The following is a 16,340-nucleotide window of genomic DNA, read 5'->3' on the forward strand; positions in this document are numbered from 1 at the left end:
GCTCCCTCTCTCTTCACAAATTAACTATCAACAAGGATCTTAACCACTTGAACCACAGCATCCAAATTCTGGGAGGCACATTAGTAAAAAATACTGTAGCAGATCACAATTTGTTGCAATGCATTTCTCAATGGAAGAGTAGGGAGATCATCTCTCCAACCACGCACTGCAGATGTACACTGCAGAATGATGTAGTATATAACATGGAACATACTCTACCATACTCTACCAAACATCAACATAATGTTGTTGTTTTTTTCACAAAAGTTGCACTTTAATATTTGCGAGTTACTGTATAATTGTGTTTCTACATTTCAGAGAGTAGACAACCATTTCTATTCCATACCAAGCCTTTATTTGCCCTGGGTGAGGAAAGTGAGGATTGAGATGGTGATAAGCTGTAACAGCCCTCGGGCTGATAACAATTATCAGCTGATACGGCACCTGACCAATCTAGATCCAAATCTCCCATAAGAAATCCCAGTGGGACTACCGCTTGTTCACCAGGGAAGTTCCTCGATAGTTACTGTCAATGAGGAACTGCTCCGGGGTACGAAACAGTACTCCTACTGGGATTTCCTGACAGTGTGGGCAGGGAGTTGGCTGAGAACAGGGCACGGTAGGTGCTGCCAGAGAGCCTCATGTTGTTGGTAAGCAGCCATTCTGTGAACTGGATGGTTGCGGTTAATCTATTTATAAAATTGAAATGTTGATCTGAAATGCAGTGCATCTGTAGCCTGATTATCAGACTGCAGCTAAACAGTCGACTCAGTGGAGTTGGCAGGGTCTATGGACTGGAGCCAGGCTAGTGCATCTACTGTATACTTCCTACTCTGAATTTACTTCCAAACCCTTACCATCTAGGTGCCCACGGAGTGCGAGAGGAGCCCCAGTTTGTGACGGCACGCGCTGGAGAAAACATCATCCTGGGATGCGACGTGTCCCACCCCCTGAACGGCCAGCCCTATGTGGTGGAGTGGTTCAAGTATGGAATGCCCATCCCCTTCTTCATCAACTTCCGCTTCTACCCTCCTCATGTGGACCCGGAATATGCCGGTAAGATGGAGGACGCTGCCTCTTTAAATACGAGTCCTAGCTCTATAGCTCTATTCAGATATTAACGGCCACAACAGAAATACGTACTATAAGAGCCCATAGACAATCAATTAAAAAGTAAAACTTCTGGACTGGACCACACAAATAACAGTATCAAACATTATTTAAGAAAAATAATCTGGAAATCTTGGTGAATCTTGGTTTAATCTTGTGAATCGTATCTGTTATCCTGTAGTTTAACTTTGTTTTGATATCATGTAGGCTAGTACTACTCATAACGTATGATATAAAGGCATTGATGTTTTGACACATGCTTTGAGAGGTAATTGGAGATAATACACAAGTCCACATGAAGCAGCATGGTAAGATTGTGCCCTGTGAAAACATAATGTTCTGTTCTTGCAAGCACATAGTGTGCGTCCGTGTGTGTGCGTCCGTGTGTGTGCGTCCGTGTGCGTGTGTGTGTGCGTGTGTGTGTGCGTGTGTGTGTGTGTGTGTGTGTGCGTGCGTGCGTGCGTGCGTGCGTGCGTGCGTGCGTGCGTGCGTGCGTGCGTGCGTGCGTGCGTGTGTGTGTGCGTGTGTGTGTGTGTGTGTGCTAACTGTGTTTGAGGGGGGGAGAGAGAGAGAGAGAGAGAGTTGAAAAGATTGGAGAAACTGGAGAACTGGTGATCACTATGTGCTTTTAAACCCTTTCCTAGCTGTGTATAATAGGTGTGCACTGATCAGAATTTACTAATTTAACTGTTTTTGACAATTTCTGACCTTTTTAAATCTTGTCTTTTAATTATTTTTGTATAATTTATTTGCCCTTTTGAATGTAGCACTTTGAGATTTGTTTTTGTGGTAGTGGCAATGGACTTTTGATATTTTCCAGACTAGAGATGGGCAGAGTCCCTGCGACGTGGGTTGGATTAGACAGAATATATTCAGTGGGTTTCATTTTCATTACCTTTAAGAGCAATGCCCTGTGCTCAGCACAAGTGCGTACTAGTAATTGTCATAGTGTGATGGAAGAAAATTCATGTTGTTGTGTGAGAGGTTAAGAGCCACCAAACACAAATCTGCGCACCCCAAACAGACTGCCAAGTGTAGATGATGTAAAACTACCGGTATCTTGGGAGGAAATGACAAACGCAGTTAATATGTCTGGCACTGATCCTATGAGAAGCATTTCTCAATATAAAGCCCAGTTCATATTCGTCAAAATAAACTACTGTATATGGCTGGACAATAATGACGTGATAATGACGGATGGAAGAGTGTGCGCCTCTCTATATGCTGGTAGACTTCGTCCAAGCAGGTGAGCAGTGGACAGCGGTGGTGATCCTGTTCTTCTTTGACCCTACAATTGCAGTTTGCTGCTGATTTCCAAAAGACAACCACCCTACTGCACTTGTCCTTCCCTGCTGACTCCCACTTCAAACTATGTAAACCCTAACTATGTAACTACATTTTTATTGAATGTGAATCGCCCCCCCCCCCCCCCCCCACATTGAAATGAAGAGATTTGGCTACAGTACCATTCTTTAAGGAAATGCCAGCACTCACTTTTAATCTTTTTTCTTTTTTATTTAATTCTTGCCCCAGCAGCTACAGCACAGGTCGGACGTTTCGGCCCAACAGGGCCTTCTTCAGCGTGTGAGATACACGCTGAAGAAGGCCCTGTTGGGCCGAAACGTCCGACCTGTGCTGTAGCTGCTGGGGCAAGAATTAAATAAAAAAGAAAAAAGATTAAAAGTGAGTGCTGGCATTTCCTTAAAGTACATTTGTTCCCTGAGCCGTGCACCCAAGACCAGTTCTTGAAACTTTATTTGTTGACGAGTGCTCCTCTCTCCCTCTTCTACAGTACCATTCTGACAAGCTGACATACATAGTAGCAAATGGTAGAAACGGATCAGATAGTGAGAGAACCTCTCTATAGCACTGTGTCCCAAACATATGGGTTGTGACCTATTTTTGGGTTGTGGACCCATTTTTATCATGTTTGTTTATTATGTTTGTTTGTTTGTCTGTTTTTAAATCCCACAATACTTCTTATTTTTTTAAAGATTTTCAGAAAAAAAAAAAAAGCTTATTTTTTTAATCTTGCTAAAATAGTGAGAATAGAGGGTATGCACTTGACATCATCTTACCCGGAAGTTATGCGGGAACGCCTACTGAGTGACAAAAAAACGACTTTACATCCAAACAGAAAAGTCCTTTATGATTGCATCAAATGACGTTAAACGACGTTAAACTCAGTTTTGCCACTCACTTTGTCACTCGATTTGCTTTTCACTTATATAGCCACTCGTTTCATGAGCTTGTAGATTGGCTATTTTTTGAATTTTAGAAATGGGGCTAAGCGATTTATTCATAATGTATTTTTTAATGCTTGTGTCCCGTGTGGAGACACAATCTCTAGCTGAAAAGGTGTGGGAGGCCCTGCTTGGACCTTGACCTTGGCTTCCTGCCTCGAACCCGGTCCAACTATGTTCGCACAGACGCCCGACAAAGCCGGATGCACTACGGTGGATTCAAACCAAGGCTGGGCGATATTAGGAAAACCTTCAATATTCGATAACGTTGAATACGTCGATATCGATATTACTCACGATATTAGTAAAAACAATTGCATTATATCGTTTTTAATGTTCTTCTGCTTTATGTCCACTGCCTGCCTAACCCAGATAATGAATAGAATATCCATGCATACACACTGCACAGTACACATAGAATAAAGAAATGAAATGCCTTATTTCCATTTTCCAACAATGGTTTTATTGAAATAACCACACTTGGTTACAGATGGACTGCTTTTTTGCATGTGCTATACGTGCATGCATAGTGTGTCTGTTAATTAAATTGACACATACACCAATACCTCATTTCAAGCCATCTTCGTCGGTATGTATACCTTGCATGTTGATACCTTGATGAAGGTACAGTACATCTTCGATATATTGCCCACTATGCCCAGCCTTAATTCAGACCCACAACCTCTGTGGTGGTGGGCCCTTAAATGAAATGGAATAATATCCGTAGCCTCACACATATTAAAATTAACTCTATTTGAAAAAGTAAAGACCTCTTGTGGAAGTGGATAGCGTTAATGACACAAGGAAGTAAAAGTCATTAATTTATTCCATTCACGGGCCAAGCCATAAATCTAAAATTCTGGGCTGGGGGAAAGAAATCTTCCTAAAGGGAAGATTGCAAGAGTGCAATTATCTTTGGAATCCCTGCCCTGATGGACCAGAGAGAAACTACTAGGATCATGGTTAGCTCTGTAATGGCTCACCCAGTTCCACGCAACAAAATGGAAACTAAACCTCACATTCACTTCCCATCTCATTCACTTCCCACAAGTGTTTTTCTTTTAATATCTTGTCATTATTGCCAGAGTGTTAAAGATATTACATCACTGATTCCTGTATGTGGATTAGCATAAATAAAAATTAAAACAAGCTGAAATATGTAAGCACTTTTACAGAGTAGAATAGATTTTAAAGAATGCATTAAGCATGCTTTGCTTTTTGTCATTCAGAACTGCCCTTCACCCTCATACAAAGAACATTTTGACAGTTCTCTCTCTGTAATCATCAGCCATTTATTCCCTGCTGTACCACCCTAATCCTAGACAAGGCGCTTTGTTTCAGTCAGTATCGCCAGAATGTATCAAGCTGTAGGCCTACATACAGCAGCAAATTGATACTGATAACCACATCCTGCAATGGGTTTTGGGGTCAAGGTCAAAGTTGCCAGACCAGTTTCTCATTCCATCGCCATAAAGGCTTACATTGTGTCCACTTTAGATTTGGTTGTTGCCTGGGGCTTGATTTGTCAAGCCCTAACAGTAGAGTTACTCATTCATGATTCATTCATAATATAATTCTGTAAGTGTGGATCCCAGGGAGGTACCACATTTATTTTTTGGGTCTCGAGCTGAAAAAGTATGGGAACCCTTGCCACGATAAAGGCTTACATTGTGTCCACTTTAGATTTGGTGGATGTCTGACGTCTGACCTTGATTTGTCAAGCACGAACAGTAGAGATACTCTTCCTCTGATACTTGGACACTTACTGTATAGGGAGGAAGAGAATAAGCGAATAAGAAGCGAGCAAATAAGAAAAACTAGAAAGAGGCTGAGTAGGACCATGGCTGCCAAGCAGGGAGACAGACAGTCAGAGCGATTGAAGATGAACGTCCGGAAACCGAGGGAGACAGAATAAAGAAACTTACTGTCGCCGGCAGGCCCAGCATCCACTGTCAAGCTTCTCCTGTCTTCATCTGCTGCTTCATCTGCTGCTCCAAAAGTGACGTTTTAAAATTACTTGAAGACGTTCCCAAAAGCTAACAAATCTGCTTTGCCCTTCTTCTGTCAAAGTTTCGAGGAACTGTTGAACATTTTGTTTTCTGATCTAGCCTATCTAGCCTTTTCTAGTCAACGTTGAAGAATGGTATAGACACATACCGGTAGATAAATACATTTCACACTCACAATGCAAAATGACCCTGGTCTTAAAAGTTTCCATCTCTTGGCACTTCCATCATCCATGATAGGACACAACTACTATGATTACAGTAACAGGGCCTATTACGTGATGGGTTAGACCTTATAGATAATAGAGGTTTATTAAGATGCGCAGGTTCTTTCCAAATTAGCAGTAGAAGAACAAAGTCAGCACAAGTAGAAATATCTCCTTGATTAATGGACCACTTCAGACTTTTTTTTTTCTTCTTTCTTTAAAAAAAAACATATCTATTAAAAGATTTGTTCAAGTTTCCTCAAGACAAAGAACACATTCACATGTATCTGCTGTAGTAAAGGTCCAAGGATTATAGGATGGTTTGGATCGCAGATGTGGCCTGTAGATTTTTGGCTAATGTTCCCCCCAAGAATAAGGATCATGGGGTTCAAGTGGTTAAGTTAACAGTCAGAGTTGAGCAGGTAGACAGGCCGGCTGGGAATCCGAAAGCCGCCGGTTCGGCCCTCAGCTCTACCAGTGTCAAAGTGTCCATGGGCAAGAGACTTAACCCCTAACTTAACAGATCTCCCTATGCACCCTTATGAGCCATCTGATTAGCCATCTTCTGGGCGAATGCAGAAAAGTAATTTCCTCTCCCAACCAATACATACTCCCTTTGCTTTCCATGTGCCAACATAACATTATATTTAAATACAGTATAAGCCGTATTGCCAGTCAGATCACAAACAAGATAAGAGACAATCATTTTATTCCCAATGCTTGCGCTGAAAGCATTATAAGAACCTTCACTGTTGTGAAATTCAATAACTCATCTGCCTACACATCCCTATCAGTAAGGAAAAGGAAAGGAGACTTTTGAATCTAATATCAATATCAGTCATGAATGATGAATGGAAAAACTTAAGGACTAACGGTTCTATCTAAAAAAAATATTTTAAATATTATCTGATATATTATATATTATAAATAGCCAGATCAGTACGCACTCACGAACACATGCGCGCACACATGCACGCTCACAGGCCTTCTTTAAGCCCTGAGACAGCCACACACCAATGCTGCTGATAATATTTAAACCCTATATTTTGTTGACTGGGTTCCCAAGGGCTCTATACTAAGCCCCCACCTACTTTCGCTCTACACAAAATATTGTTGGGGATGTTCCCTCAATGCTAGGGTTCATGAGGTTAACTGATGTGTTTGTGATGCACTATGACTTAACAAAGCCAAACCAGAAATTAGGCAGCAATATGTATGTATATATATGTGTGTTGTGGAAAGGGTAGGGTTAGGATTACCAGGGGATTGTCAGGCTTTGATAATGCTGACATTTTGATCCAGTGTTCACCCCCCCAAAGCCCTTTGTTTAGCCTATAGTCCATATTGCTAGACACCATCTGTTATGATGCGGTTGGCAGATTGCCTGAAGCAGCATCATCATCAATACTGCTCTGTTGGGCGTTTGATCTTTACTTTGAATCACAGTCAAAGTCATGTCTGCTTTGATGGGTTGACAGATTTGACAGATACTGTACAAGTGCAACCATAGTTGGGACATTGCTTATCACAAAGTGGTGGAATAGCAAACGGCATGCTGTTGTGTATAATGCATATACTGTACCCGCTGTACCTAAACTCAATGGTTCTGTGATATGGGATAGAACCAGGCCAGCATTCTCAGTCCCTGTCTCCTGTCTCATTCACCTTTTTTCAATAATGCTCATGGTGGTGGTGCCATTTCTTGCACTGACAAATGCAATTTCAAACAAACTTCTTTTGTAATTTTCAATTGAAGCAACAACAACGGCTTCTATTTCAGCATGCAGGAAGTGAAAAGCCGTAGTTTCCATTCGCTTGGAATCCCCGCCAATGATGTCATCGGTAGGCAGGCACTTTTCGGAACTGTCCACAGCCCACACTGAGACAATAAATGGTACTGTACCATCTTACAAGGAGCATTAGTTAGGGCCAGTTTTACAAAGATACGGTTGAAAATATGTGAGTTTGAATGCATGAGCATTAAGAAAAAATACGAACTTCAACATTATAGACAATAGATATTGTTAATGTATTTGTTTTTACCTTAAAATGTTCTTAGTGACAGTTATGACTGTAAAAATGGGCCTTTATACTGTTGGTCAATAATGTTGCACAGTAAAAAAAAATATATAATTGGGGGGCCTTTCTCAGCCTTTATTTGACCCAGTGGAAAGAGACAGAAAATACAGAGAGAGTGAGTAAGGGAATTCCATGCAGCAAATGGTCTGGCCAGCCGAGAATCAAACTGCTGTCTCATTGTCAGGCTTAAGAGCCCATGTGCTATGGGCCCCTATAACTCGGCTATCTGTCCGCCCCTCGAGAATGTACAAATGTAACCTAATGGACTCACATTTGCACTATTTGCACACTCCCTTCCCCCCCTCACCCCCACGCACACCCAGCACCCACCTCTACACTCTTTTCTCTTCAGCAAGGAAGGGCCAGTGGCAGCGCCGTAAATATGGCAGCAGCCGTGCACCCTTAAATGCACACCCCTAATTTCGTTGTACTGTGTATGTGCTTGTAGTGTGGTTGCTTAACCCTGGTTTTTGACATTATCGAAACGAAGATAATCGAAACTTTATTTTGAAGTTTCATTGGGCTAGAAATGGCCCCACAAAACGATGGCTTAGTGATGAGTCATCATTTTTCACAGTTTTTGGGGGCCCAAGGAAAGTTTTTTGTGCAAAACAAATGCTTGCAATGGATTCAGAATCATGACAAACCCCTAGTTAGACCCCTCACATCCTACTTAAAGCAGATCCTGTATAGAAAGTCGATGGGAGCCCAACTTGATATGGATAATTCTATGGGTAAACTTCAAAATAAAGTTTGATATCCAAGGCTAAAATCCATCGTTAGATCCTAAAGAAGCCTAAAAAAAAGTTTGGCGCTTTTATCCGCTTCGTTTCGATAATTTTGTTAAGCCAACCCACTACTTGTACGTGTACTGTGCTTTGGAAATGAGTTGATCGTTGACAATGAAACTGTGCCTGTACTGTATTGTTACAATGACAATAAACTTCTAAGTTAAAATAGCACTGAGGATGTTACTGTGTGGCCTGGCTTGAACCACAAACCAATTATTCACTATCACTGTGTGACATTTAAAGTTGTATAATAACCATTGACCCATTCAGTGTTTAAACTTTGAAGCCCTATCAGTAATATCACTCTAAACACACTCTGGATCTGTCTGAATCCCGAATTACAATAATAATGTACTCTTTTTCACTCTACACCAAATATCTTCGAAGAAAATAGCCAATGTACAAGCTTGTAGATCGGCTAGTTTTTGCCAAATGTTCCTCCCAGAATATGGATGCTGGGGTTCAAGTGGAAAAAAGAGTGTACCAAGTACAGTTGCAACTCAAGTCCATTTCACTAAGTATAGCGGGGTTAAATGGTTAATATTCCTTTCTCTTTTCTCCTCTCTCCTATATTCATTCCCACCCTCCCTCTCTCCATCCCACGTCCCTTCTTCCCTTGCACTCGTCTCTTTCTTTCTTTCTCCCCCCCCCCCATCCTTCATCTTTTCATCCATGGCTCCCTGGACAAGGTCGGGCCAGTCTCCACGGAAAGTCGTCCCTGAGGATAGAGAAGGTACGTGCAGACGACCAGGGCTGGTACGAATGCAAGGTGCTCATGTTGGAACAGCAGTACAACACCTTCCACAATGGCAGCTGGGTGCACCTCACCGTCAATGGTAAGTATAAGCCCTATGTTGTGGTGGAAACAGTGCTTATATTTTTTACTTAAAGCCATACTGTGTAAGTTGCCCAACTAGTGGTCATTAGCCCTATAGCAAACCGCGGTCGCGTCCGCGTCTTTCGTCCGTTTTTCGTACCTTCAGACCCCCGCGTCTGCCTCCACCTCGCTGAGATCTATCTTTTAAGGGGTCCCTTGTTCCTGTGCGTTCAGTAATTCCAGAGATACGGACTCCTTCACCCTGCCTGGTAGGCGAAATTACCTAGAGAAGGGATGGTACAAACGGGCGACAACAAATATGGCTGCCATAGCGACCCCACTTCAAGATGCGCTGTGATTGGCCGGCAGTTGTATAACCCTCGCTGTGATTGGCCGGTAGTGTGATGACGCAATTTTGGCGCGAGATCCGGTCCACGGCAAGGATCTCAGTTTACATATAGAGAAGGCTTTACAGGCTGAAATTCACGGCGCGGATCTTCTAAAACTTTTGTGATTTAATAGTTAGGAGAATTTTAAGATTTGTTTTATAAAAAAAGTTACATAGTACAACTTTAAGTAAAAGCATTGCAGAAAAGTATTTCTGCAATGAAGAAATACTGTTACGAGCAAAGGTCTGTGATAGCTATGAAAATTAAACCTTTATATCACAAACATTATCTAAAAAGGAAAGGACGCAAGGCCAGCTATAAGGAGGGTTGAAAGTGTTCCTTCCATGGTTTATTCAAAGTCAGTTCTGAGGCCACGACAGCCAGTATTCCTTTTACATAGGAATAGCAAGTCCCTCCCCAAGGGAGAAACCCAAAGACAAAAGGTATTCACATCAACATAACAGGTCCTGAAACACCCCCACGTCATAAATACCTTAACTCTAACGAAGGATTTTGGACTTCATGTTAGGTTTAGGGTAGCTTGTAGTTGCTTACATAAAAATCATCAACTTGATCAACATGCAAATGATTATAAGAGAAACACACTATAAAAATCCATTTATCAACTCCCCCCTTTTTTTTTTCTTCTTAAGCATTTGTATGTTGCTTACGTACATATGCAATTTGCGGAGAGGGAGTCCAACTCATCAGGTTGGTAGGTTATAAATACATTTCATGTCTTCAAATTTTTCAAAAAGGACTGTATCTTCAAAGCTTTTGAGAAAACATGACATCTCCAAGACCCCCATTCATGACAATAATCTGAAAGATAATGTTCTAATAATATTACAGTAGATTTGAATTCTTCCATGACAAAACATTATATTTTCCTTTTACTAGTACTACAACAGCACCGAAGATGCTACAACAGCATACCTTTGATCCTTCGGTCAGCATAGATCTTTTCAGAGTTTTAGATCCGGTACACACATACCCTTTTAGATTGGTAAATCAGTTTTACCAGTTCTTGACCAGTTTATTTCTGGCAGTTGAAGCTTGACAGGAGGGTTGATGTACTGTATATTCTCCCCGGGGAGATGAGATGCCAACTGTTGTCTACTTTGTACCAGAATGAGCCAAAATATATAATATTTTAAGAGTTTTGTCGTGTCTAAAATCAAATCTCTTGGAACTTAATAGTGGTTACATTTACGCTGGGAAAAATACTGGAGGTATCAATTAAGTCAATTAAGTCATTGAAAATGAATATGACAGGCGATGTCAATAAAGTCATTGAAAATATATATGACAGGCAACGAGGTGTCAATAAAGTCATTGAAAATAAATATGACAGGCAACATGACACCCATTTCCCCCCTTTGACACATGGCTTGGTCCATGTGTCAGGAGAGCTATAGAGTATAACAATGATTCAAGAAGGGTGTATAACAGTTAACATAATAAAGTTGCACATCAGAACTAGGTTGGCTCAAGTTCTCAAAAATAAAAGTAAAACAATAAAAAGAATTAAATAGAATAAGTATTGACATTACGAACATGTGGACACTTTAACAACTCAGTGGTCTCTTTTCATGACTCTGGAGAAATGGGGGAAGGGAGAAATGGGGGAAGGAGATTTTGTTATTGCCCCAGAGCATCTAAAACATTCGAAAAAATCATATGAACAGAGGAAACATTTTTGTTTGGGAAACTGAATTAAATGTTGAGATCCCAAACTACGTACATTATTGACATTTATAAAAACCACACAACACATAACAATGGTCCAATAGCAACCTTCAGTTTTCAAGGAGAAAATGTCAAATACTGGCCACATATTTGACTGTCAAAACTGAAAAGAATGCCCAAACATCATTTGGACTTTAATCAATAAGTAACACAAAGATAATTCATTCTTAAAACTCCCAATATGAAAAAGATGTACCTGGAAGAACATAATTATAATTATTTGCAAAGTAAAATTCTTTCCCCATTTTATCAAGTTCAGTTAGTAATTAGTAGTTAATCATTAGTCATTAGTCATAACACAACACACATCATCATGAAACTCAGGAGATGACACAAATTTAAATTGGTGGAAATAGTAAAAATAAAATAGTTCAAAATAAACAACATGAAAATAATTCCCCAATGGCCTGTAAACAGCTTGTAACGGGCGTCCCCGCCAAACCTGAAAAATTAGGCCCCTCAAATAGAACCCAACAAACATTAAGACTGTCTCCCTCTCTCTCTCTCGTTTCCACATTCTGTGTCTCTCTTCACTGTCCCTTCACATTCTCTCTCATATGGACTCATTCAAACGTCTTGTTTTTAACATCTTGGACACATATAGCTTAGACTATATATATTCTATTAATTTGCTTGCGTTATCAGTCTGCTCACACTTTACATTCTCTTTTCACATTCTCACTTCCACTTTTTCATCCTTCACTCTCTCAGACAGACAGACAGACAGACAGACAGACAGACAGACAGACAGACAGACAGACAGACAGACAGACAGACAGACAGACAGACAGACAGACAGACACTTACACATATACCGGTATGTACACACAGACATTTAAACCAAGACAACACATGACAGACAGGAATCACAACAGTACTGTTGTACAATTAAAAAGATATACATACGCATACACTTAAGGTGTAACACATACGTGTTAGATAAAAAGAATAAGAATCAATAATAATCACAACAGTACTGTTGTGCAATTAAAAAGGTATAAATACGCATACACTTAAGGTGTAATACATATGTGTTAGATAAAAAGGATAATAATCAATATTGAAACATCAAATCAGGTAACAATCTTGTTTTTGGCATCTTTTATTAATAGTTGGTTAATAATGGTGAATGGAGCATTTTCTATCGCGCCTTCGTTTGTCCAAGACGCTTTATATTTGCCTTCCACTCACCCAATTATCTACCATATCAATAACGCCAATTTGCTTGCTTGTCATACTGAAATATGAAATCAATAAAAATAGTAATCAGCACACATCTGTGCAAAAGTCATATATAATATGACACAAATAAGAATAATCATTGAGGCCTAAAGTAATCAGCACAATAGTGTGCGAGAGTCATATATAATATGACACATTGAGGCCTACATCAGCACCATAGTGTGCAAGAGTCATATATGATATGACACAAATAAGAATAAAATAATTGATCGATCAGTAATCAGTAATCAGCACAATAGTGTGCGAGAGTCATATATGATATGACGCAAATAAGAAGAATCATTAAAAAGGGAATTTAGGCATTAAAAAAGGAATTAGGCGATACTAATCTAAAAAAGAAAAATAATAATAATAATAATAATCATTTACATCACATCATCCATTTGTTTTCAATCAGTGGACAGAAACTCTCTCTCGCTTAAATTCCAGGTCTAATACCAAAATCTAAAAGAGAAATTAATTTCTGCATCGACACTGCAATATCACAATACCATATTGGGATGAAGCTAAATAAAATAATCGATCAGTGTTAGATAAAATAATAAGCACAATACTGTGCCAAAGATCCAACACAAATTAGTGTTTAGATAAAGATAATAGATAATCAAGGTCCAACACAAATTAGTGTTTAGATAAAAATAATAATAATCATAATATTAAAACAAATTCAGGCATCTTGCACAACTGACGTCAAGCTTACAACGTACTGAAAAGTTGGCAAATAAACAAATAAAATACAATTGTGACAATTTAAGTCTGTTCTAAACATATCCTAACATAATACAAGCATAAATGTGAAAATAAACCTTAGGTAAACGAATAATTCTTCCCATGAGACTAGTGTCTAATTTATATTGCAAAAGTGGTTTTCCTACATAGTGAACGCATTACTTCTCCGAGTCAATCTAAATACTTTGAAGGGACTGTAGGGATTATCGAATATTTATTGCAAACCTATGGAGTAGTTCTAATAAGAAGCGAGATTTCATAACCTCTGTTCCTTGGGTCGACTTCCAAGAATAAGAAAGCTACTTCCTCTCCAGGGTGTCACTAGCCTGGCATAGCATATCACAGGTAACTGCAAGAATATACTGTGTTAACATTGGTTGATGGTTTAGCTGTGCCCAGGCTATGTTGTCACCTTCTGAGCCTCCAGCCATATGCCTACAGCAAACAACTATCAATACATTGAATCTACAGGGGTTATTTCGGATACAAAGACAAGGTGTTATTAGAAAACAGGTGATGCTAATTACTTAGCCTCGTAAACCAGGCTCCTCTTACAAGGCAGAGTAGAAATACTCCATCCCCTCTTGGCAAATATTCATAATTGCCACACATAATCTCAATTGAAGGCATATTGAATAAAAATAAAAAAATAAGCAAAATAAACTAAAAAACTAATAATGTTCAAAAAGAAATGTATAATAAAAGTTCACTGTCCCATCTGGCAGTGAGGCTATGGTGGAGGAGCCCTAAAAAAAATGTCGTTCAAGGGGCCCTCGCGGGGTTAATCCGTCCCTGTCTCTGAGCGTTAGAAAAACTGCTAAATATTCTATGACCATAAAACAAGCTAAAGTACTGTATATAAAATAAGCAAAAGGACTGTATATTCAATAATAGTGAAAATAATAAAAATAAAGTAGCCAACCTATGATGTCATACATTTTTGAAAGTTTAGGGTTCCCTTATTTTGAAAATATCCTAGACAAATAATTGTTTAATCTGCTTCCTTTTAATTTGAATTGGTGCCTGTTCAGTGGTGGAAAGTACTACATTCAATAGTTTATTTGGGAACTTGAGTTACTAGTTAGATATATCATTATAAACATGCCTCAGAAGCATACTTAGGCTCTTTGACAAGTGAGAAATGTAAGGTTGTAGATCTGTTATTTTCAAAACCATTTTTATATACTTTTTGAAACTTGTGGAATGGTGTGTTCACACATAGTGAGTACTTTTACTTCTTAGTTACAAAATGTGAGTGCTTTTTCCAAGACAAGTTACAAAATGTGAGTGCTTTTTCCAAGACAAAAGACTCCCACCCGTATAATAGGCCATGGGTTAAAAATAGCCATTTTGTCACCCCTCTCCCCACCCCTCCCCCCATGTAGGGGAGAGAAAGAGACAGAGGAGTTAATCCATTGAGAAAAAGTTTAAAATGGTAGGTTTTAATGGACATTGGCCGGTGATCTTTAGAATAACCAGACAATTAAACATTTTAACGATCAATGGCCGGCAAATAGCGGCTCATGGTAACTCTTGATATAGATTAACAATGAAGATATTTTAGTGCGCTGGTGAACAGATAGTTGAACGGACCGGCAGAACAATAAACGTATTGATGAAGAAAAACAAAGTTAAAATAATAGTAGATGAACCAACAGAGAGGCACAATTGAATCCTCTCATATTTACTCCAGTCAAATCCGAAATATCAAGATAAACTTCAGTTTCTAGATCAAAACATCTCTGCTCCGCCAGCCGATTAGGCCTATAGGCTACTCAGAAGTGTAAAACAACTAGACAAGACATATTGAAAACCTATTAACAGGTTTGGCTATCATTATTGTAATATTTTTGTGAATACAGAGCGGTTTAACAAAAACTCAGACAGACAGTGTCTGGAATAGAATATTATGTTTAACTTAACCAATATCGCGCAGATGTACCTATTTAATGTAATAAACCCTCAAAGTATACTGACCGAAATGGAGCGTCGCTGGTTCGGACATCTGTCCCTCTGGTGCAGCTGGTATCATTGGCCAGTCGCCTGAGAGAAGTTTTTTCCAAAAAGCAATCCATCATCGACAAAGCCTCTACCGCTGGCACCCAGAGTTCTGACGCCGTTTCGAAGGACCAATTTGATAGCTATGAAAATTAAACCTTTATATCACAAACATTATCTAAAAAGGAAAGGACGCAAGGCCAGCTATAAGGAGGGTTGAAAGTGTTCCTTCCATGGTTTATTCAAAGTCAGTTCTGAGGCCACGACAGCCAGTATTCCTTTTACATAGGAATAGCAAGTCCCTCCCCAAGGGAGAAACCCAAAGACAAAAGGTATTCACATCAACATAACAGGTCCTGAAACACCCCCACGTCATAAATACCTTAACTCTAACAAAGGATTTTGGACTTCATGTTAGGTTTAGGGTAGCTTGTAGTTGCTTACATAAAAATCATCAACTTGATCAACATGCAAATGATTATAAGAGAAACACACTATAAAAATCCATTTATCAGTCTGGTGATCGACATTTATTTGAGTAAAAGTACTAAAGTATTGGCATCAAAATATACTTTAAGTACCAAAAGTAAAAGTAGTTAATATGCAGAATGTCCCATTCCACAACAAATGTGTTAAAAAAGAAATATCCAAAGTTTAAATAGGGTTAATGTATGTTTTCTAACACAATCTACAAAGTAACTGGTAACTAAAGTTTTCAAATAAATTTAGTGGAGTAAAAGTACAATATTTTCCTCTTTTCCTGAGATGTAGTGGATAAGAAGTAAAAGTACAGAAAATTGGAAATACTCAAGTTAAGTAAAAGTACTTCAAAATTGTACTTAAGAACAGTACTTAAAGGAGTAGTTCACCCCCAAAATGACCTTTTCTCTATTGATTTTAATGTTTGCTGAGTAATGGTGAGTAGTCTTATTATACACTATATGTGTGCAGAATTCCTACCACTAGGGGGCGCTGTTTTAA

General features: G+C 39.2%; 1 protein-coding gene across 1 annotated transcript in view; it reads left to right on the forward strand.

Moving 5' to 3' along the window:
* The window catches only part of igsf9bb (immunoglobulin superfamily, member 9Bb), a gene marked incomplete at both ends in the record, with an annotated part of 140,816 nt that overhangs the window by 34,113 nt on the left and 90,363 nt on the right, over positions 1-16,340 (forward strand). Inside the window, 2 exons of the mRNA XM_080748927.1 lie at positions 865-1,056; positions 9,125-9,271. Coding sequence (XP_080605053.1) covers positions 865-1,056; positions 9,125-9,271 — 339 coding nt within the window. The remainder of the gene's footprint in view (positions 1-864; positions 1,057-9,124; positions 9,272-16,340) is intronic.

Source organism: Nannobrachium achirus (genome assembly GCF_963921795.1).
Source record: "Nannobrachium achirus genome assembly, chromosome: 19".
Lineage (NCBI taxonomy): Eukaryota > Metazoa > Chordata > Actinopteri > Myctophiformes > Myctophidae > Nannobrachium > Nannobrachium achirus.